The 21,779-nt window shown below is 37.7% G+C and overlaps 1 protein-coding gene across 1 annotated transcript in view; it reads left to right on the top strand.

The window, feature by feature from the left end:
* Positions 1-21,779, top strand: part of LAMA2 (laminin subunit alpha 2) — a gene marked incomplete at its 5' end in the record, with an annotated part of 457,095 nt that overhangs the window by 281,652 nt on the left and 153,664 nt on the right. Inside the window, 4 exons of the mRNA XM_012554936.2 lie at positions 652-749; positions 958-1,100; positions 5,238-5,336; positions 17,616-17,727. Coding sequence (XP_012410390.1) covers positions 652-749; positions 958-1,100; positions 5,238-5,336; positions 17,616-17,727 — 452 coding nt within the window. The remainder of the gene's footprint in view (positions 1-651; positions 750-957; positions 1,101-5,237; positions 5,337-17,615; positions 17,728-21,779) is intronic.

Genomic DNA, 21,779 nt, shown 5'->3' with positions numbered 1-21,779 from the left:
AGAACCAATCTTATTTCACTTTTAGAAATTGCACTTCTATTTATGAGATTAATTTGACCATGAAGAGACAGCAATCCATTTCCTTCTCCCCCAACTCTACTGCCAGCCCCCCACTTAGACCCTCCCTACCAAATTGGAATAGTTCCTTCTCCTAATCACTGAAAAAAGTATAGGTTGAAAATTAGCACTCTTGGCTACTTGAAGAATGAAATTGTTCCTGGGCCTTAGCAATTATTTATGCACAAGACTGGATTAGGTTAATCATCAGAGTAGGAACTTGTAGGACTGCATCTGATCATGGATGATAAGGAGCTGAATAGCTAAAGAGGAAGAGTTGGCAAGTAAATAAATAAATATCATCATGAGAAAAAAAGAAATTTAAACCCTAAAGAAAAACTTTGCATTTTCTACCTTACTTTTTAAAATAAAAATAATTCTGCTCCATAGATGTTAAGCTAAAAAGTTATATAATTTTTCAGTATGTAATCCATGAAGTATGTTGAGGCCAAATTATTACAGATACGCTACAGTGTAATCTAATGTAGTACCGCACATATCTACATACATTTTCAGACTCTGAAGTATTATTCGCTATTTGCTGGTTTCCTCTAGATTGTTCATGTGAAGTATTTATAATCTGTTATATTTTAGGTATCCTCTTTCCCCTAACACTCCTGCAACACACTTTTTTCACAAAATCTATTTGCTCCTCCTTCGTTTCTTGGTTTGTATCATCGTCCCATTTCGGGGTCTGGGAAACAGGCGTGTCTGTTTTTCTGTTGGTCTTTTCATCTTTTTTCAGCTGTCGACCATTTGATTGTGTTAATTCTCTGAGATGAGTAGCATCATCTTTCATAGAAGTATACATGGACCATAAACTATTTCGTAGCTGAAATCTTTGAACATCTGCCTGGGATGTTTAGCAGAAGTAAATATTCTTTGTTGCTTTCCTTTCAGTTTGTGGAGATGAATGCACGGGCCTTCTTCTCGGTGACTTGGCTCGTCTGGAGCAGATGGCCATGAGCATGAACCTCACTGGTCCGCTGCCTGCTCCCTATAAAATGCTATACAGTTTCGAAAATACAACTCAAGAACTAAAGGTAGGTTGGTGCAGAAACAGCAAGAGCCTGGGAAAGAATGACAATTCTTTCCAAGTGGTATTAGCTGTAACTGGTAAATCTTCCATCCACTGCCTCAAATCAAGGGAAGCAGCAGTTAGGGAGGCTGAGAAACTGTCTCACCCAGTGTTTTTCAGACTTGAGAACCATAATACACAGTTTGTTACTAAGGGATGAGAGTCTTATGCACCCCCTAGTGTTGACCTAAATTCATTTTATTGTGTTACATAAATATGTGCAAACATAAAATCGGGCATGAACTCCTCATATTTATGGCTCTTATAAAATCAAACAAATTAATCTTTAAAAACACTGAGGAAACTAATAAAATTCAAATTAAAAACATTAATATAAAGTCACAGGTGATTTTTGCTGGAAGTAAATTGCTGCTTGCAACAAGAATATGATACTAACTACTTCCACACGGTTTCTCTCATCGGCACGGGACACGTAGTACCTCAGTTCTCCCACCTTCCCACAATTTGAACTAGACAGCCTTTTGCAGAGGGTCCTTACATGACATTGACATCACTTGGCATGTTCATATGACTTATGTACCCAATATACCATGTGATCAAACACAGGTGCACATGTAGACACTGAGCTCAGGTGGCAGTATTTATTTCGTAGGTGCCCAGCCAGGTTCCAGAAGCACTTACATTAATAAATAAGGTTATTACCAACATGAAAACACATGCTTCAATTTTTGTATTCGAGCACTAGTAGACCCTTAAAAGTACTTTAACAAGTACCCGTTTGAGAAGCACTACTCTGAAAAACAGGTAGCACGTTTAATATTTAATGGAATAGGGGGAAAGATTAAGGAAATTGCATCTATTTCACCTGATGAAAAATTTATGCGAGGTGGTTACTTATATACTACCAGTCAATTGTCATGTATTTATTGAGAAATCAAAGAATGCCCTGTATTGCACCTGGCTCCCTGGTGCTTTCATGACTCCTATGAAATAGTCATTGTCCTAGAGAAGCTTGGAGTCTATGTGGTAATAATGAAATCATGAAACAATACTCAAGCAATTACCAAAAATGCATACATAATTACCACATGCTTTACAAAAATTGGAAGCACAGTAGAATTCACAGATTGGAGAAGTCAGTAAGATTCAGAGTAACCAGGGTACATACCACTAACAAGGGTATAATGTAAGTTGGAACTTGCAGGAAAGATACACTTTTATTAGGCAGAGAAAAATGTGTGGGGACTGAAGGGAGAAATCTAAGATTTATTCATTATGCATTGGCAGACACTCTTCTAGGGAATATGTTATTTAATCCTGACCATGGTCTTTGAGGTATTATATTCCTTATTCCCAGAAGAGGCCAGTGATGTTGATAGCAGTAATAATGAACATTGATTGAACACTACCTCTGTGCTAGCTAGGCATGTGACTAAAGCCTTACATAGAATACTGTACATAAAGCTTACAGAAACTCCAAGTAGAAAAGAAGTAGTGCATTATTTACATTTTTCCGGTTGGGAAACTGAGGCACAGAGTACTTACATGTGAGGCACAAGGTCACATGGCTACTAAGTGTAGAGCTGTAATTTACAAAGAGGCAGTATAACTTTAGGGGAATGAAACTGCCTTTTGCAAAGCTCAGAGAGATAAAATAACCTGCCTGGGAGGTAGCAGTTCGAATCTGCCAGGTGCTCCTTGGAAACCCTACTGGGCAGTTCTACTCTGTCCTATAGGGTCGCTATGAGTTGGAATTGACTTGACAGCAATGGGTTTGTTTTTTGTTTTGTTTTTTTTTGTGGGGGGAGTACCCAGCCAGCATGTAGTGAGGTCTCCCTGACCTACAGCCCATGCATGCTCTTGCTGCTGACCCCTGCTTGAGAAAGCCACATGAACAGAGGCAGAGATATGAATTAGCAAGGCCTTTCTGGCAGACATTAGAATTCAGTCCTGCTAGTGAAAGATAAGACTGAAGACTTGAGTGGGGCAAGGTGATATGAAAGACAACTTTGAAAGCCAGGTAGAGGAATTGGAGTTTACCTGTAGGGATGTGAGACATTTTAATAAAGAAAATGCTGGCCAGTTATTTTCTTTGTATGTGGAGGGAATACAAAAAAAGGAAATTAAATTAGAATAGCAAATATTTCAGTTGGATATAACAAATTTTAAAAAACTAATACTTAAGCAATATATGATGAAGTACTGAAGGGTCCTATGAAAGAGTCTAGAAGTTCCAGCCTGTGGACATCATCTGAGCTAACAGATTCAGTCATGCCTGAATCTTAATTTTAAGAAAAATCAAGATCATTTTGATCAACACCTATGCCTGGGTGTTGATCAAAATGATCTTGATTTTTCTTAAAATTCCAAGATTTCTTGATTCTTTGATTTAAAAAAAAAAATTCATTTAATATCTGGATAATTGGAATCCCATATTGATATTTTAAAACCCTAAGCAAGTATTTTAACCTTTTTAAAACTCAGTTCCTTTAACTGTATCAAGGATTTCCAGGTTCCAACCAAAGACCGCCAAGAACAAAGTTGATCAAACAAAGTTGGGTTTATTAATTCCTTGCAACAAGAGCACTGCACACCATGAGGAATTGAGTGACTCAATAAGAGGGTGTTAGGGATAACATCTTATAGTATTTTGGCTTGTACTGGACAATTTGGGGCAGGGTTCAGTGTTGCAGGTGTTTGCACTGAATCACGTGTTATCAGGAAGTGGGGTTAGTTCTATGATTGTGTATTTCAATGAATTTTATGTAGAAGGAGGAAAGAACAGAGGAAAGCCAAAGCTGTGATTGGTAAGGAAGCAGTGGATACTCATATCAGGCAGGAAATGAGGGTTTTTTGGGGTTTTTTTTGTATTTTTGTGGTTTGATAGAGACCATGTTTTTGTTGTGCTTAGATAGATTACAGTTTAATTTTTTGGTTCACTCCTCACTGTCACAAAATGATCATGTCTAATGTTGGTATTTTAGGCTAGGTTCTCTAGAGAAGCAAAATTAGTAAAGCATGTAAATATATATAGAGAGAGATTTATATTCAGGAAATGGCTCACGCAGTTGTAGAGGCTAGAACATTCCAAGTCCATGGGTCAGGCTGGAAGCCTCTCCTGATTCACGTAGCTGCAGGGGCTGGTGAACCCAAGATTGGCAAGTCAGACAGCAGGGCCCTGGCTCACAGGCTGCGAAGACCAATGAATCCCAACATCAGCAGGCGTGCCAGCAGGTAAGCTGCTAGCTCTAGTCCCAAGAACCGGAGGTCAGACAAACAGGAGCCAGCTGCAGGATCCAGTTCGAGCAAAACCCCATGAGCCTTGCCAGAAAGTCTGCCTATATTGGATGCAGGCCACACCTTCAAGGAAACTCCCTTTCAACTGATTGGCTACTCACAGCGGATCCCATTATGGAGGTGATCATATTATATCAGATCCAATCTTGGAGGGGATCATATCATTATACAACTGCCGAGCTACATCATAACTGCCAAACCACAGAGAATCATAGCCCAGCCAAGTTGATACACAGTCTTAACAATCACAGTTGGAGTTCTGTGAGATTGTTTATGTTCAATAGAAGATGACCATGACCTAGCTGTGAGTTGCAGACCAACTCCTACAACACTGAAGCCAGGCCAGTTAGTGCCTGGCCAGATCCCGATGTCAGGAGCGGCTTTTCTCTTTTTCACCTGCAAACTGTGTCTCTGTTAATGGAATGGGAGGCTTAAAGAATCAGACAGAAAAGTTATTCTTGACTCTACCCCTTACAAACTATGTGTTCTTATGCAAATTGTTAACCCTCTTCCAACCACAGTTTTCTCATAAAATGGAATAACATTTACTTCACAACGCGATCGTAATAATTAAATGACAAAACAACACAAAACAAAAAAGCCTGGTATATAGAATTTTTCAATAAATTATAGCTATTCTTATTATTTGCTTGAATATCCAGTATGGTGCTCAGTATACACTCAGTATACTCTGTATACATGCCCAATTAAAACAGTCTCTTTTCTTTGAAAGAAAGGTTAGTTTCTTTGTATATAAAGAAATAATGCATTCTGTTAAATGTTCAGCCCTGTGATCACTGTGAGACCATTTACCAAAATGTCTATGAAATTGAATGTTTTTCAGCACTTGCTCTCGCCTCAGCGGGCCCCCGAGAGGCTCTTTCAGTTGGCAGAGGGCAATCTGAATACGCTCATGATGGAAATGAATGAGCTTCTGACCAGGGTAAGTTGGCAAAGTCATGAACCCTCTTAAAGTAGAGAGATAACATAAAGTAAATCAAAGGAAGTTACTTCAAATTTCTGGTAAGCAATGCTTGTTCTTCCCAATTCCCTATTTAGTGCACGAAATGGATGGATTTTAAGTTGCTACTTCTGCCTCAATTCAAATTCTAGAACTCATTAGCACACAAAAGTTTGGGCTACTTGGGAAGTGTAAAGAACAAGGGTAACATATCAGAATGACAGTATATTGTGAGAACATTATTCTGGAAGCATCCATGATAATTTTTTTATTAATTTTGAATTCCAGAAGCACAGTTCTGATTATGTAACAAATAGAAAACCAAACCCGTTGCTAATTCCAACTCATAGTGACCCTATAGGAAACAGGGGAGGGTTCCAATCACCGACTTTTCAGTTAGCAGTCAAGTGCTTAACCACTGTACCACCAGGCTCCTTAGGAAAAGAAAACTAAATGCAAATACTTGTAGTATCTTTTATCTCATCACGGGATTTTTGCATTTGTGTGTAAATACAATCCGAATCAGTGTTCCAACCCAAAGGAGAAAATAGTCTTAATTTGAAAATACAAGGAATTTAACACATTTTTTAAAGTCAGAATTTAAAATTCATGTTGCATTTATCAGATTTTTTAGGAATTGGGATTTTAAAATTGTCACAACTGCAAGAGGGGAGAGGTTCTTTTTTGCAGTTGGAGAATGAAGAAAACAGCATAAAGTCCGCCATCTTGTGGCCAAAAAAATGAATGCACAGAGAATCTGGCCTGCGTTTTAGAGATCCAGTTTGATTATCCATAAGCTGGAGCAAAGAATGTTGGAACTGGAAGGTTATCAGTGATTATCTAATCTGTTTTGGATTTTAAAGAAGAGCTGTCTCAGGCCGTGACAGTGAAATGAATTATCAGTGGTCATGCAATTCACGAAACAGAGGGACATGGCAGCAGGATCGGGGCTCTTGATTCCCACTGACCCAGTACTTTTCCCACCCTAACCTGCTGCTGGTTTAGGAAGATTTCCACAGGGAAATCAAGTGGGCTTCTGAGCACATAATGCTAAACAGTGGCCCTGATGTTACAAATAGCATACTAAATACTTTTTCAGAATCTCATATTAGCAATATAGAATGTACAATCACAGGATAGTTTCTTGCCAAATGTATGGAGACATTCAAATACTATGAGTAAATATATCTCATGTTAATTTAATATTTAATAATTTTATATTATGTGAATACAAATAAAAACAAAGTTAGAAATGTTAAACAGCAACAACAGGATAAGCTCAAGTCATAAGCACATGGGAATTTTCATCACAGACAAAGCCCAAGCTAAGTGTTGGTAGATGAAAACTAAATAAGGCTCAGTCTCTGTCTTTAAGAAGCTTTCAATCTAGTGTTTGTGTATATCTGTGAGGGGGGAACATTTGCATGTATGAATGATAATATGAGACAATTGCATACAAACAAATGCATAATACAAAACAAAATAAATGTGCTTGAAAAAACATAAAAATGGGACAACTTAATCTGGTTAAGGGCAATTAGGAAAAATTCCATATAGTATGTGGCATTTCATTCATTTATTTGATTAATACTGTTGGAGTTTACCATGCATGGTCTAGGCAATATGGCCAGCACTGGGGATATAGGTGTAAACAAAACTGACACAGTCCTTGCCCTCATTGAGTTTATTATAGCATAATGATCTGCTCCTAGAAAGACAAGAAGTATTTCTCTAGGAGAATCAGCTGTTAATTATGTTTTAGCCTAAGTCCTTTCATCTTTCCAGAAGATTCTTCAATACTATTTTTAAGTAAACTTTTTTATTTTAAATAGCTTTAGATTTATAGAAAAGCTGCATAGGTTGTATGGAGAGTTCCCATGTACTCCATACCTGGTTTTCTATCTATTCTAATCTGGTACATTTATCACAACTAATGAACTAATATTGGTACATTATTATTACTAACTAAAGTCTATACTTATTTCAGATTGCCTCAGTTTCTACCTAATGTCTTTTACTATTATTCCAGGATCCCATCCAGGGTACCACATTACATTAGTCTTCGTGTCTCCTTACTCTCCTCTAGACCACGAGGGTTTCAGGCTTCCCTTGTTTTTGATGACCTTGACTGTTTTGAGGAGTACTGTGGATGTATTTTGTTGACTCTCCCTCATTTGGAGTTTGTCTTATATTTTTCTCATGGTTAGATTAGATTTTGTGAGAAAGACCACAGAGGTGAAATTACCATTATCATCATATCATATCAAAGACACAGGCAATCAACATGATCTATCGCTGTTGATGCTAACCCTGATCACCTGACTGAGGTAGAATTTGCTGTATTTCTCCACTGTCACACTCCAGTACCATTTTTATCTGCCCATTCTTCACATTCTGTAACACAGAAAGTCTGGAAATTAGACTGCCCAAAGCAAAGATCTCCTTCATGGGGGAAGGATAGGAAGAAAATGTAAATACTTATTAATTAACCTTGTCCCTCTCACATTTATAATTAGAAACATAATTGTCATGCAACCCATAGATACTCAAATCGGTATGATCAATTATTTCTTCCCCTGTGGTCAAACTGGAGCCCCGGTGGCTCAGTAGTTAAAAACTTGGCTACTAACCAAAAGGTCTGGCAGTTCGAATGCACCAGCTGCTCCTTGGAAACCCTGTGGGGCAGTTCTACTCTGTCCTATAGAGTCGCTGTGAGCTGGAATCAACTCGGTGACAGGTTTGTTTTTTGTTTTTTTTTTTTACAGTGGTCAAGCTGCATGATAAATAAAAGGTGAATTGATACACATGGACTTATAACTAGAAGGCTAGGTGACCTAAATATTCAATAATATCAGGCTGAGACCACCAATGCCTCTATCTCACCATCATGAATGATCCTGCAATTGAGACCACAGTACAAAAAGTAGTACACCTTACTAGCATTACCCATGGTGGTGCAGTGGTTATGATCTTGGCTGCTAACCAAAAGGTTGGTGGTTCAAATCCACCAACTGCTCCTTGGAAACCCTGGGGGGCAGTTCTACCCTATTATATAGGGTTGCTATGAGTCAGAATTGACTTGACAGCAGTGGGTATATTTTAACAGACAATGCCTTAGGCTCTAGCTGCACATTGGAATTACCTGGTACCAGGTCCTACCCCTAAAGATCATGAGGTAATTGGTCTGAGGTACACTGAGATTTTCAAGAGCTCCCCAGATGATTCTAATGTTGGCCAATGTTTAGAACTACAGGTAGTCCCCAGGTTGTGAACGAGATCCGCCCCTAAATGTGTCTTTAAGCCAGATTTGTAGGTAAGTTGGAACAGGTGCATATGGTTCTTCTTTAGCCCTACTGTAGTGCAAGAAACGACTCGAATTCTTTTTAATGATTTAAAAGCTGCATGTGTGGCAACTGAAGGTGCTTGTGATGAATTTATCGCAAGTTAGGGGGTGGGTCAGTCGTTTCAAAGTGAAGACAAATTTACATAATACTGAAGGGCAAGTGACCGTAAGTCAGATCTTCATAACCAGGGGACTTACTGTACCGTGATCCTGTAGTTACCTAAAGGTTAAGGCTTAGTGCTTTGACTGGTACTGCCGATCTTTGCGATGCTGCTTTTTCTCTACTTTGTTGACTGAGGAGTTGCTTTATTACTAATACATCTTTCTTTAGGTTTGTTAAAACATTCAGTAGGTGTTATCCAGCATAACAACTGTAGGAGCTGCCCTGTCTCTTTCAAGCGCTTTTATATTTTGTGCTCATTTTTTCATGGTGTAATCTAGCTCCCTAATATCCATGGGTAAAGAGAATAATATACCTCCCAAGGACTAACATTTTACATGCATATTGATATATTTTAGTTAATGTGTTAATATTAAATAAGCAAAATACTACATAATCATATATCTCGTTCGATATGTTTTGATTTATTGCCATTTTATTTCCCGCCTGGAATATAAATTCCTTGAATATGGGAATTGTATTTAACATATTCATACTTTCCTACAATATGAATGCAATATTTTGATGCTTTTTAATAATGACTCCACATTCTTCTGTAGCTGCTGTCCTTAGCTCCCTCTTCAGAATCACAGCAAATTAAAAAAGAAAAAGAAAAATTGTAGATAGGTCTGCATTCACTTCTCACTCCACTGTAATCTGGATTTTCACTTCTATCTCACTACCGAAACTATTTTTACCAAGATAACCTGAGACAAGCTATTCACTAAATCCAACAGACTATTTATTTTACTTGAACTCCCTGCAGTAATTGCACTTTGGTCCCTCTTTCCTTTTGACACACTCTCCTGTGTTGGCTCATTGTGTCATAGGGCTCCCTAGTTTTCTCTGAATCCTCTGAGCTTTCATTCTCAGGCTCTTCTCTTGCCCATCCATTAAAAATTGGGGTTCCTTGGGGTTCAGTCCCCACTCCACATCTCTCTCATTCCTGACAGGCTCCACTGTCTCTGAGCTTCAATTGTCATCTATAAATTTATGATTCATAAATCTGTATTTTCAATACAGACCTCATTTTCATGTTTCATCCAACCTACCTACTGGGCATCTCAAATTAAACTTACCATCTTCCTCTTAAAATCTACCCTTTCAACTATGTAGACCAACTCAGTGATTTCTCTTGCAGTATTTACCCAGTCTTTCAAACTGGGAATCAGTGGATTGTCTTTCACTACCCACTGTTTTACTCCCAATCCAATTCTGTTCCTTTCTATGGTCTCTCTTTCTAAGCCTTATCCAATCACAACCAATTATTATTCGAATGGAAGAGTTATCACATCACTCTTCGCATTAAAATATTACAATGGCTCTCCATTTTGTGCAGAATAACACATGATGCTCTTCCATTGTGATCTGATCCCTGTTCAACTCCCAACCTCCTCTCTCCCCACCACTCATGGTCTGGTTGTCTGAACTCCATGCATTAAACTCATAAGCCAGAAACCTAGACATCTCCTTAATGTCTCCTCCTTCATCATTACCCTCCTGCTTTTCCAATCCATCATCAAATACTGTGGATTCTCATTCTATGCACAGCTCCCATCTCTACTACCCCCACCCACATCTGATCCACATGATCCTTACCCTAGGATTACCACATTATCTTTCTAACTAGTCTTTCTGTTTTGTTCTCCTTCAAATCTGTTCTCTACAGTGTCATGAAAATCAACTCCTGATATTCCAAATTTGATTATGTCACCCCAAAGCTTAAAATCTTCCCCTGATTTCTCATTGCTCTTAGGATAAAGGCCAAAATCCTCCTCTTGGCCGCATCTTTCACCACTTGCGTCCCTGCCCTCTGCACTCCAGCTATACTATCCTTCAGTTTCTCTGCCCCATCATGGAACCTTTTCAGACATTTTTCCTTTACCTTGAAGGGAATCCTTACCTCTTCTTAGCTTTTGTTAACTACAGCTCACCTTTCAAATCTCAGCTTTGGCTGCCTCATAACAGCCTTCTGTGACATGCCAGATGTGATGAGATTCCTCCTGTAATTGTCTCATACCACTGTTTGAATAATTTATGTGATCATTTGACTAATACTTCTCTACCCCACAAGACTATAAGCTTGAAAAGGGCAGGAGGTGTGTCTGATTTTGGTCATCGTAGTATCACCAATAGCATGCACATAGTAGGTGTTCAATCAATATTTTTAAGTTCATTAAATATGGATGATTTAATAATAGCATTTGAACAACCAGATGAAAGGTAGAGAAACCCAAGATAAAAATTGATTTTGAATTTCTCTAAAATGCATTAAAATCAGTCATACCTTTGCAATTATATTGAGTTGGCTATTTTACTATCTTTGATAAATACTTCTTAAAATTTTACATCCTACAAGAGGAGAATGCTAAGTAATAGACTAAGGCATGTAAAATACCAAAATTTAGCTTTCTTATTTACATTATCCTTTACTGCCTATTGAAAATCAGTTTTAAATGAATATGAAGCATTTCCAAAATGATACAACTAGTTTTTAAAGGATTCAAGTGTTTACACTGTCTACAGTAGTGTCTGCAGTGTAAACAGTGTTTGTGGTTGTTATCAGCTGCCATCGAGTCTACCCTCGACTCATGGTGACCCCATGCACAACGGGACGAAATGCTGCCTGGCCCTGTACAATCCTCGTGATTGGTTGCCTGCAGGACCATTGTTATCCATAGAATTTTCACTGGCTGATATTTGGAAGTAGGTCATCAGGTCATGCTTCCTAGTCTGTCTTAGTCTGAAAGCTCCAATGAAACCTGTTCAGCATCACAGCAACATGCAAGCCTCCACTGACAGATGAGTGGTGGCTCTGCATGAGGGGCATTGGCCAGGAATCAAACTTAGACCTCCCACATGGAAAGAGAGAGAATTCTATCACAGAACCACCAATGCCTCATAAACAATGTTTACACTTATTTATAGCTTTTAAAGGATTTAAACTGCCAATAATATTTTTGTTTATGTTGTTTTATTTTGAAAGAGAGAGACTATATAGCAAATCATATTTATTTAGTTTGGAATTTTCAAAATTGATGCCAGAAATATTTAGGGAGAAGTTCTACACAGAGCTGGCTCATTATCATTACATGGGGTCAGTTGTCTGCTCCCCTGTCTCTATCCTTAAGGGTTGTCTGTCCTAATAGCTTACCTGAGGAGTACTTCATTGCCACTTAGATATACAGAACTGGCAGCGTTTAAAGATGACCCTTGAGACTCTCGTATAAATAACTAGATCTGAGATTTAATTTTAGCAGGAAGCCATATGAGTCTGCAAATGCAAAGGTGGATGGCATCTAAGCATTGTTGTCTATTCAGTAGTTAGATTTGCTCCTTAGATTCTAGTTTTAACATAAAGAAGGTAGAAAATTAAAGACACTAGTGATATCCAACCAAGAAAATTATGTGCAGGTTTCAAGAGGCACAGTGAGAACTGCTTGAGCTAAAGCAAAAAAGTAACAGCTACATTGTTCAGAAGTAAATTAATGTGTGCCTAATGGTAATGCATGCTGCCTAGATATAAATACTGTAAAAGACAAAACAAAACGCCCTACTCAAAAGAAAATAAAGAGACCTGTTTGAGTGAACTTGAATGTAAAAAAAAAAAAAAGTAATCAAATGTAAGAGAGATATATACAAGGTATTATAAGGCATCATTTACAAAGAGACACCAGAAAGATTGCAGAACAGAAGAAAAAGGATGTACGAATAAGAAAATCAAAAATAGAGAATGGAAGGAAGATTACACAACATATTAGGATAAATGAAAAGACATTTGTCAAATAAAGAACAAGATTACAGTGAATAAGAGGGAGGATGACTAAAGGATGGACTTGGTAATTTAACAAAACATGGAAAGAGCCAAATGAAATCAGACAGATAGCTCATATCATATACAGGTAGTCTCCGACTTATGATGTATTTGAGTTATGATGAACTGCACTGAGGACTGTCTTTTGTTTTTTTTTTGGTACATTTTATTGTTAGTAATATGTACTACATACAACCTTGCAGCACATAATTTGCTAATATTATCATTCTCATGCCAACCCCCAAAGACAAATAAAGATCAGATTTTTAAAGATACTGATAATAAAAGGCAATAATAATGAAAAGTTAAAAAAAAAATGAGGTACTCGATTTACGTCAGAACCAATTTACGGCAGAGTCATTGGAATGGAACTCCGTCATAAGTTGGGGACTACCTATAGTATTTAGCATCTGTCTATAACATTATCAATAGTCTCTCCTGGGTGAAACTGATTTTTGTGAATTTCATCCTTACAATGATACCAGTATTTGTCACCACTACCCATAGATAATAGTGCATTTGTCATCGGTTTCCTTTTTGGGGTCTCTTTGAGTGGTTTTGACAAGGGTGACTCTTCAAATGAATTACTGTGTAATGAGATGTGCTTAAAAATATCTATACAATGTTCTCATATAGTATCTGAAATGTACAAATTTACTAAAGCTCAAAGCTTATGCACCAAAAGTACTATATAAGCTAGAATAATGTCCCTCTTCCTACCGAGAATGATCAACATTTTCATGTATTGGGTGTGAGCCAAACATAAAGTAGTGCTTGGTATAGACAGAATACAAAGCTGTGAGGCAGAAAATTTGTGTTGTCCCCAATTCCCAGTATGTGTGAGTTCAGATAGGTCACTTAACTCTTCATACCTTCATTTACACCTGTTGTAAGAAGAGGGATCATGCCCTCTATGTGTTTCCAAAGGCAGGAAGAATAAATGAGACACAAAGAGTGTTGTAGGTTCATCTTAATACACATATCAGTCTAGAGTACAGTTCAACCTGACTCTGTAACCCATCTTTTAGAGTGAAAATGCATATAAGCCAATCCAATTGTGTGCCTTTTCATACCAAGAACCTTGCATCCTCTCATCTCCTAGAACTCAGGCAAGAGAGGAAGCTCTTCTGGTATGTGCGGACAAAGGGGCATCTTCTTCCTTAGTAAGCATCACCAGTAAGCTGGCCCTGAAGAGTTCTACTCACCTGCTACCCTTCTACCCTCATCCACATCCTACTTGGAATTAATCACAGGCCCAGTTTTGAGTTGCTGTGAGGCTAGTAGATAGAATACAGTGTGGCTGGGACTGGAGGTGCTCATGTCTGGCTCTCCTCCCAAGCATTTAGCTACAGCTCTTGAGTAAGGGCTTCCTATCAGGCTCTGAAAACTTCCCAGAAAATTGCCCAGCCATCCACTTTCACTGACAAGCATAGCACCAGCACATGGTCAGTTTAAATGGTACTGGAAAGGCATATGGAGAGACTTTTTTTTTCTTCTTCCTTAAAGAGGCTTTAGAACTCCAAAGGGATAGTTGGTTTGACGTTCATTATATTATCCAAACACAGAACATGTTTGACCACCTACAATCTTCCAGGCTCTATGCCTGGAACTCTGAAGAATAAACAGCAATAACACATAGCCCCAGCTTCCAACGATGGAGATTAGGCAGATATGGAGAAACCTCTAAGAAAGTAATTACTCATTACAGATATAAATGATGGTAATGATAACTGTTTTGGAAAGTTTAAGAAAGGATGCATGTGCTAGAATAGTTAGAGAGAAGGTGGGGTTGAATCTGAATCCTGAAGGCTGAATTTAAGTGGAGAGCAATTAAGAAGCAATGGTGTGAACAAAAGCTTTTTCTGAGAGTGTTCAGGGAAAGGTAGGGAATAAGAAGGCAGTAAAAGTGGTAATAAGATTGGCAAGGTTAGTTAGGAAAATTGTTTGTTAGTCATACACTTAACAACATTCATTGAATATATACTACATGTTAGGCAATGTACTAGGAGCTGGATATAAAGTGATAAACAAAACAGACCAAGTTTCCACCCTCTTGGAGCTTACCTTCTAGCCAGAGAAGTAGCAAACAAATAGGTAAATTAACACATAAATAAGTAATTCTAAAATGCATGCTTCTATGAAGGAAATGTTCTGCCATGGGTGATGTGGGAACCTAGACAGGTGCCCTGGAATGACCACACTAAGGAAGAGACACTTAAGCTAAAAGCTGATGGATGAAAAGGATTGAGTCAGGAAAAGTGTTGAGGAAGAGCTCATTCCAGGCAAAGACTACAGGATACAGGAAGGACTAAGAAGGGAGGAGTTTGGCATGTTTAATATACCAAAAAAAAGCCTGGGAAGCATAGGATCTGGGAGATCACTTTAACTCGTTTCTTGTCGTGGGGCATGCAGAATTCATGACATCTTAATACTGAAGTACTCATACAATCAGCGCTAATAGTAAACATTTGCTAATGATGACTCTTACAAACTACCAAATAAATCCTTATTGAAGGAGTAGAATACAAGTAGAGGAGAGTCAAGGCAATGAATATTATCTAAATCATCCAGCATTTACAAGAGACAGTATTAATATATAATATATATAATCAATATATAATTTATAAGAGAAACATATTAATATACATTTACTTTCAATAAGTTAGATGCTTTGAGCTATTAACAAGAATTGGCAAATATGGAAATTTTGTACAGTATGACTTTATCCACTTACATAAACCAGAATTTTTGAGTTATCAACAAGAATTGATAAAACTGTATGGTCTGAATATTAGTGTAAATTATAGTCTCTTGATAGTATGGTTAAGACATTGATAAAGTAAGAAATAAATTTTAAGTTCAAATTATAACGTACATTTTCTGTATAGTAAGGATACTAGTACTGATGTTACATGAATTCTTAAGATAACAGAAGATGACCATGACATAGATCAAGTCTCTCATAATGGTGTTTGTGTGATATGTGAAAATAGGAGTGGTATCATAGAGCACAGCCAAGTCCAGGCCAGACACAGCATATTGAGTCACCTGCCAACATCTTGAGCAGTGAACCCTAGTTAGTGATTCAAAAGGAGCATTTCAAAAAGTGTGTGTGTGTGTCTGTGTCTGTGTGTGTGACTTATTTGATCCATGTGAGCCTGCCAAGTATGTATATAGAACCAAGTTTCAGGAAATTACTAAAACATACTTGAAACACCCATCTCAAAAACCAGAAGGAGTAATTTAGGGACTTCATGCAGAGTTTACTTCCAAAAAAAATTTTCTAAGTCTAAAAGTGAAAATAATTCCATTATTAGTATTTTAGAAGAGTAAATCCAGAGTAGTATAATGCATTGTTATTTTTGTTAGCTGCCGTTGAGTTGCCATGCCAACTCATGACAACCCAATGTGTTACAGAGTAGAACTGCTCCATAGGGATTTCTTAGCTGTAATCTTTACAGAAGTAGTTGGCAGGCCTTTCTTCATGGAGCTGCTGGGTGCATTCGAACCGCCAGCTTTTCGATTAGCAGCCAATGGCAAACCACTTGAGCCACCCTGGCTTCTATGCATTAATTAACACCCTACAAATCAGTGTGTACATATATACTGCAAACAGTAAAGAGGAATTTTTAAAACTTCCAGTGGATTCTTATCCTTTCATGTTATAATTTGTGATGCTAACACTTGCAGGTTGAGAAATTATATGATAACAGTTGAATATTATAGTCTACCTTTTAAGCAAGATCTCAAAAACTTTCATAAATTGAACCTCTTGCTGCCCCTGGGAAATCATAAAATGCAGTACAATTCCTGTAGCATCTCTTACCATGTTCTGTGCTGGCCAGACATTTAGTTCTATTTAAAATCCACTTATGTATAAAAATAATTTCGATTTTCTGAATATGTCCAGAATGCAAGCACTCTGGTACCATGATTGTAGAGTATTACTATTCTGCTAGTTTGGACATTATTCAGAAATCATATTGACATGGTTTGCAATTCTCTAACTTATTATCTGTAGTTAGAATATCTATATCTTTTTGGTAAAAGGGAATAAGTCACTTATTAGCATATATACGCACATTAACAGATGAAGTCAAAACCTATTTCAATGTGCTTTAAACCTTGTATTATCTTTTTAAGAAACTTTTTAAATTGCACATATCATTCTTATTTGACTAAATATGGTATATCTTAGCTATACACACATTAAATTTATTCCATTGTGTTAAAAGGCATTTTCAATGTAAATTAAAGGTGAAACTGTATGAGGATACTTTTAGGGGGTGGGATCTGTGTTTGGGCTCTCTTTTGTTGACAATGGTATGTGGTTCTGTGATTAATTGTCATCTTTTCTGGTAATATCATATGGGAAAAGTTAGCATTTATTATCTCTTAATGTTCCATTGGCATCTTTAAAGTGTTATAAAACAAGCATTTACTACTTAGTAGCTAAGCATTTACTCTTCTTTCCTTAATTAACGTATTGATCTAAAGTGACTCTATAGCATCAAGCTTATTGAGACAGACTGCCTGTACCTCCCTCAAGAAATCATTGCTGAACTCCACATTTTCTCAGTAAATAAAATAAGAGCCAAACTACAACATGTGGAGGCTGAAGTATCCATTAAAGACTTTTGGCAAGAGTACCTTAAAGATATTTCAAAAATAATTGTACTTTATCACTTATTCTATGCCATTGCATATAACAACTGTTTTAAAAAGACCAAATACAGCTCTCTGATTTCCATTTAATGGAAGAAGTAATAAAGTTTAATTGTATACTCGAGTGTGGGGTGTCATTTCCAGTACATCTGATCAATAATTCATCGATTGCCTTTGGCTCAAAGTAATATTTGAAAGAAAATGTAGCCAAGGGGAGCTTATGTAGCTGTAGCTTCCTCATCCCTATTAATTATGCTTTTTCTGCATTTGGCTCATTAGGCTACCAAAGTGACAGCAGATGGCGAGCAAACTGGACAGGATGCTGAAAGGACAAACACAAGAGCAAAGTCTTTAGGAGAATTCATTAAGGATCTTGTCCAGAATGCAGAAGGTATTGAAAAATCACAGTTTAGTAATTATTTCTTCCAACAGAAAAATAGAGAAAAGAATTGCACAGAACTAGAATTTCTCCTGTGAGAGATGATATTTCTAGATTCAGGGGTTGGATTTTTTAAAAAGTATTTTGGTCAAGAAATTCAAGCATATTATCTGCTGAGAATCTACAACCTACAGTGTTGAGTTAGTCAGAACAGTCAATGAATTAGTAATTACGGGCTCCAAATAGCAGTAATTTGAAGGCATTCTTTTAGGAATGCTCCAATTCTTGAGGAATAGCTGTTATGATTAAATACCTAATGGACAACTTATGCTTTGCTATTGTTTATATTCAAAACAATTTTTAAAATTTCTTAAAATCTAATTTCATCATTCCATTTGGTACATTAAATCAGCATTTTAATTTCTCATAATGGCTTTGCTACTGGTTTTTAATGAACATCTGTTACTTGGGATTTGGATGCGCTACCTTACCAGAAGCTGTACCGCATTTAGTCCACAATTCTCCAGGAGTTAATTCTTGGCATCTACCAGTCTGATTTTCAAAAACAGTTGCAGCAGTACATCAACAGGGAACTGCCAGGAACTCAAGCTGGATTCAGAAGAGGACATGGAACAAGGGATATCATTGCTGATGTCAGATGGATCCTGGCTGAAAGTAGAGAATACCAGAAAGATGTTTACCTGCGTTTTATTGACTATGCTAAGGCATTTGACTGTGTTGATCACAAAAAATTATGGATAACATTGCTAAGAATAGGAATTCCATAACACTTAGTTGTGCTCATGAGGAACCTGTACATAGATCAAAAGGCAGTTGTTTGGACAGAACAAGGGGATAGATACTGCATGGTTTAAAGTCAGGAAAAGTGTGCATCAGGGTTATATCCTTTCATCATACTTATTCAATCTGTATGCTGAGCAAATAATCTGAGAAGCTGGACTATATGAAGAAGAACATGGCATCAGGATTGGAGGAAGACTCATTAACAACCTGCATCATGCAGATGTCACACCTTGCTTGCTGAAAGTGGAGAGGACTTGAAGTACTTACTGATGAAGATCAAGGACTACAGCCTCCAGTGTGGATTGCACCACAACATAAAGAAAACAGAAATCCTCAAAACTGGAACAATAGGCAACATCGTGATAAATGGAACAAATATTGAAGTTGTCGAGGATTTCATTTTACTTGGATCCACAATCAACAACCATGGAAGCAGCAGTCAAGAAATCAAATGATGTATTGCATTGAGATAGCACAGGATTGTTCAGTGTTTCGTTCCATTGTACAAAGGGTCGATATTAGCCGGAACCAACTCGACAACACCTAACAACAACAACAACACCCCGTCTGATTAAGAATCAAAGTGGAAGCCATTCTTGGATGAAAGCCCAGATTAAGAAACTCTTAAAGAAAACATACAATGCCTAAAAAATTTTTTTTTCTTAAATATCTACTAATATTAGTAAGGAAAATTTAATATATATTAAGCATGCATGCATGTTTAGAAAGTAGGAAAAACTATTCACAATTTTATTTCCCAACAATGTTATGCTTTTTAGATTCTTGGTTTTGTAATATAGCCAAATGAATCAGGACTAGAGATAACCTTCAAGGCAGAGCCCAACCAATAATTCTTAGGAATCACTGGCCAAGAAGAGACAGAAGCTCCTAAAGGTTCCCCAATGCAAGAAACCATGAGTTTTGATTTGAGGCTTAACCTGAGGCAGGACCTCTCAGGATCTGAAACACAAGTTAGCCCACCAGAAAAATCCCAGTTAACTTGTTGTGGCTTATCCTCTGCTAGATGCAGAGGATGTTGTGCTTTCCCTGATTTTATTTTCTATTAATACTACTTGAAAGTGCCAACAACAAAACAATAAACTCCCATTGCAGTTAGGGCAGTTTAGCTCTATCTGGAAGCACTGGTCAATACTCCAGTAACTTCCCTTTTCCTTACACCTCAAATCTCAAACACTGAACACTCAGCAACCTATCCTGGGGACTTATTTTTAAATTGTTGTAAACAAATATTGTTTTAATAGACCCCAGTAACAAGACTGCTTACTCCCTTCTCTACATTGAGCCCTCCACCTCCCACCACAGACCCATGTTCATGGCCATCATTTTGGAACCTGAGTTTTCTTTTTACCATGTCAGTAAGATTTTCTTTCTTGGTACCTTAAGACTCTGGGTAGGGTCATGCAGTTTGTACACCACACAAAGATACTGGCAGAGGGTGCAGAGTGGTGATGATAATAAACCCAGCCTTTGCTCACTGTGGTGGTTAGGGTTGCATGTCAACTTGGCTGGCCATGATTTTCAGTGGTTTGACAGTTATGTAATGATGTAGTTTGGAATAGTCATCGTCCATGATGTGATGTGATGTAATCAGGCAATCAGTTGTAAGGGGAGTTTTTTTGGAAATCTGGCCTACATCCACTATATATATGAACCTTCTGGCAAAGCTGACTTACTTGCTCTGCATCCTGCATCCTGCTTGTCATCATCTGACCTCTGATTCCTGGGACTTGAGCCAACTGCCTGCCATATTGCCTGCCGATCTTGGTATTCATCAACCTCTGCAGCCTGTGAGCCAGCAGCCTGCCTTCTGACCTGCCTGTCTTGTGTTCGTCAACCCCTGCAGCTATGTGAGTCAGAAGAAGCCTCCAGCCTGATACCTGATCCACGGATTTGGGATTTGCCAGACTCTAGAACTGTGTGAGCTATTACTTTGAGATAAATCAATCTCTCTCTCCCTTTCTCTCTCTCTCTCTGTATATACACAAACACACACACATACTTCCTTGGTATTGCTTCTCTAGAGAACCCAGCCTAAGATACTCACCAACCACAACTCCTGGCCTATCCACCTGGAGAAAGGGCCTACCTACTACAAAGGATGTAGCCCATTCCCTAATTGTGCATCAGCATCCGGGCAGCTGGTTGAGTTTGCCAAGATAGGTATCCTTCTTCTAATTCACAAAGTGCCATGTGGGACATCCATGATCCTGTACCTGAGGAAAATGGAAAGACTACTCACTTCTGTCACCAAGCACCAATATAAATGATGACAAAGGTGATAACCATGACCCTTTACAAAAGAACTTAAGCAGAATTAATCCAACTGTTAAAATCTAATGAAAGTTCAAGTTTGAACATGCCAGAACTAAACTAAATTCTTCATGAGATGTGTATATGTACTACAAGGTTTGACGCTTTAAGACATAAAAAAGATAGAAAGAGAAAGAGAGACCTCATCAGAGACTTCAAGTAGGCTATACAACATAGTCACACTTTTATTTCTCTCAAAACTACAGTAATGGGGGATAATCATCAGTACTTTTAGGTTTTATTAGTGGCAACAAACTACTGTGGGAAGAGTGAATGCTTCAGCCTGGCATTTGTCTATCTCAGTTTTATTTTTAGATAGATGGAATACTTTACTCATCCTATCTTCCATTATAAGTCATGGCCTCTTTATAGATAATCAACATCTATTAATCTATGGCGTTCTTATCTCACTATAATTTTGTAACATCTACTGTGCTGTGGCTCCTGATTAGCTCATGAATAAGCTATGTTTTATTCTATGCATTATTAGAATTAATGAGTGGATATATGTAAATCCATTAGTGTGTGTCCTGACATATAATAGGACTTAATAAATGCTAGACACCATTTTCTTCCTGTGTCTCATGCCAGAGTAGTATTTGCTCTTTCTAATAAATTTACTCATCAGAGAATTTTTTTTTTTCAGGTTTAGTATGAAAAACAGTTTTGCTTCTCTTAAGAAATTAATTTATTTTTATTTTATGGGCACTGCATATCTCTTAAGTACCCCTTTTACCCCCCAGTACTCGTTGGCTGTAGTCCCTTGGTGGTGCAAACAGTTAATGCTCAGCTGCTAACCAAAGGTTGGAGGTTCCAGTTCACCCAGAGACACCTTGAAAGAAAAGCCTGGTGATCTACTTCTGAAAAATCAGACATTAAAAATCCTATGCAGGTAAAATTCATGGTAACCACAAAGAAAGTTAACAAAC

The sequence above is a fragment of the Trichechus manatus genome, unplaced genomic scaffold (genome assembly GCF_000243295.1).
Source record: "Trichechus manatus latirostris isolate Lorelei unplaced genomic scaffold, TriManLat1.0 scaffold00002, whole genome shotgun sequence".
Lineage (NCBI taxonomy): Eukaryota > Metazoa > Chordata > Mammalia > Sirenia > Trichechidae > Trichechus > Trichechus manatus.
Note: the sequence above shows the minus strand (reverse complement) of the source record. Positions and strands in the feature narration are given on the sequence as shown.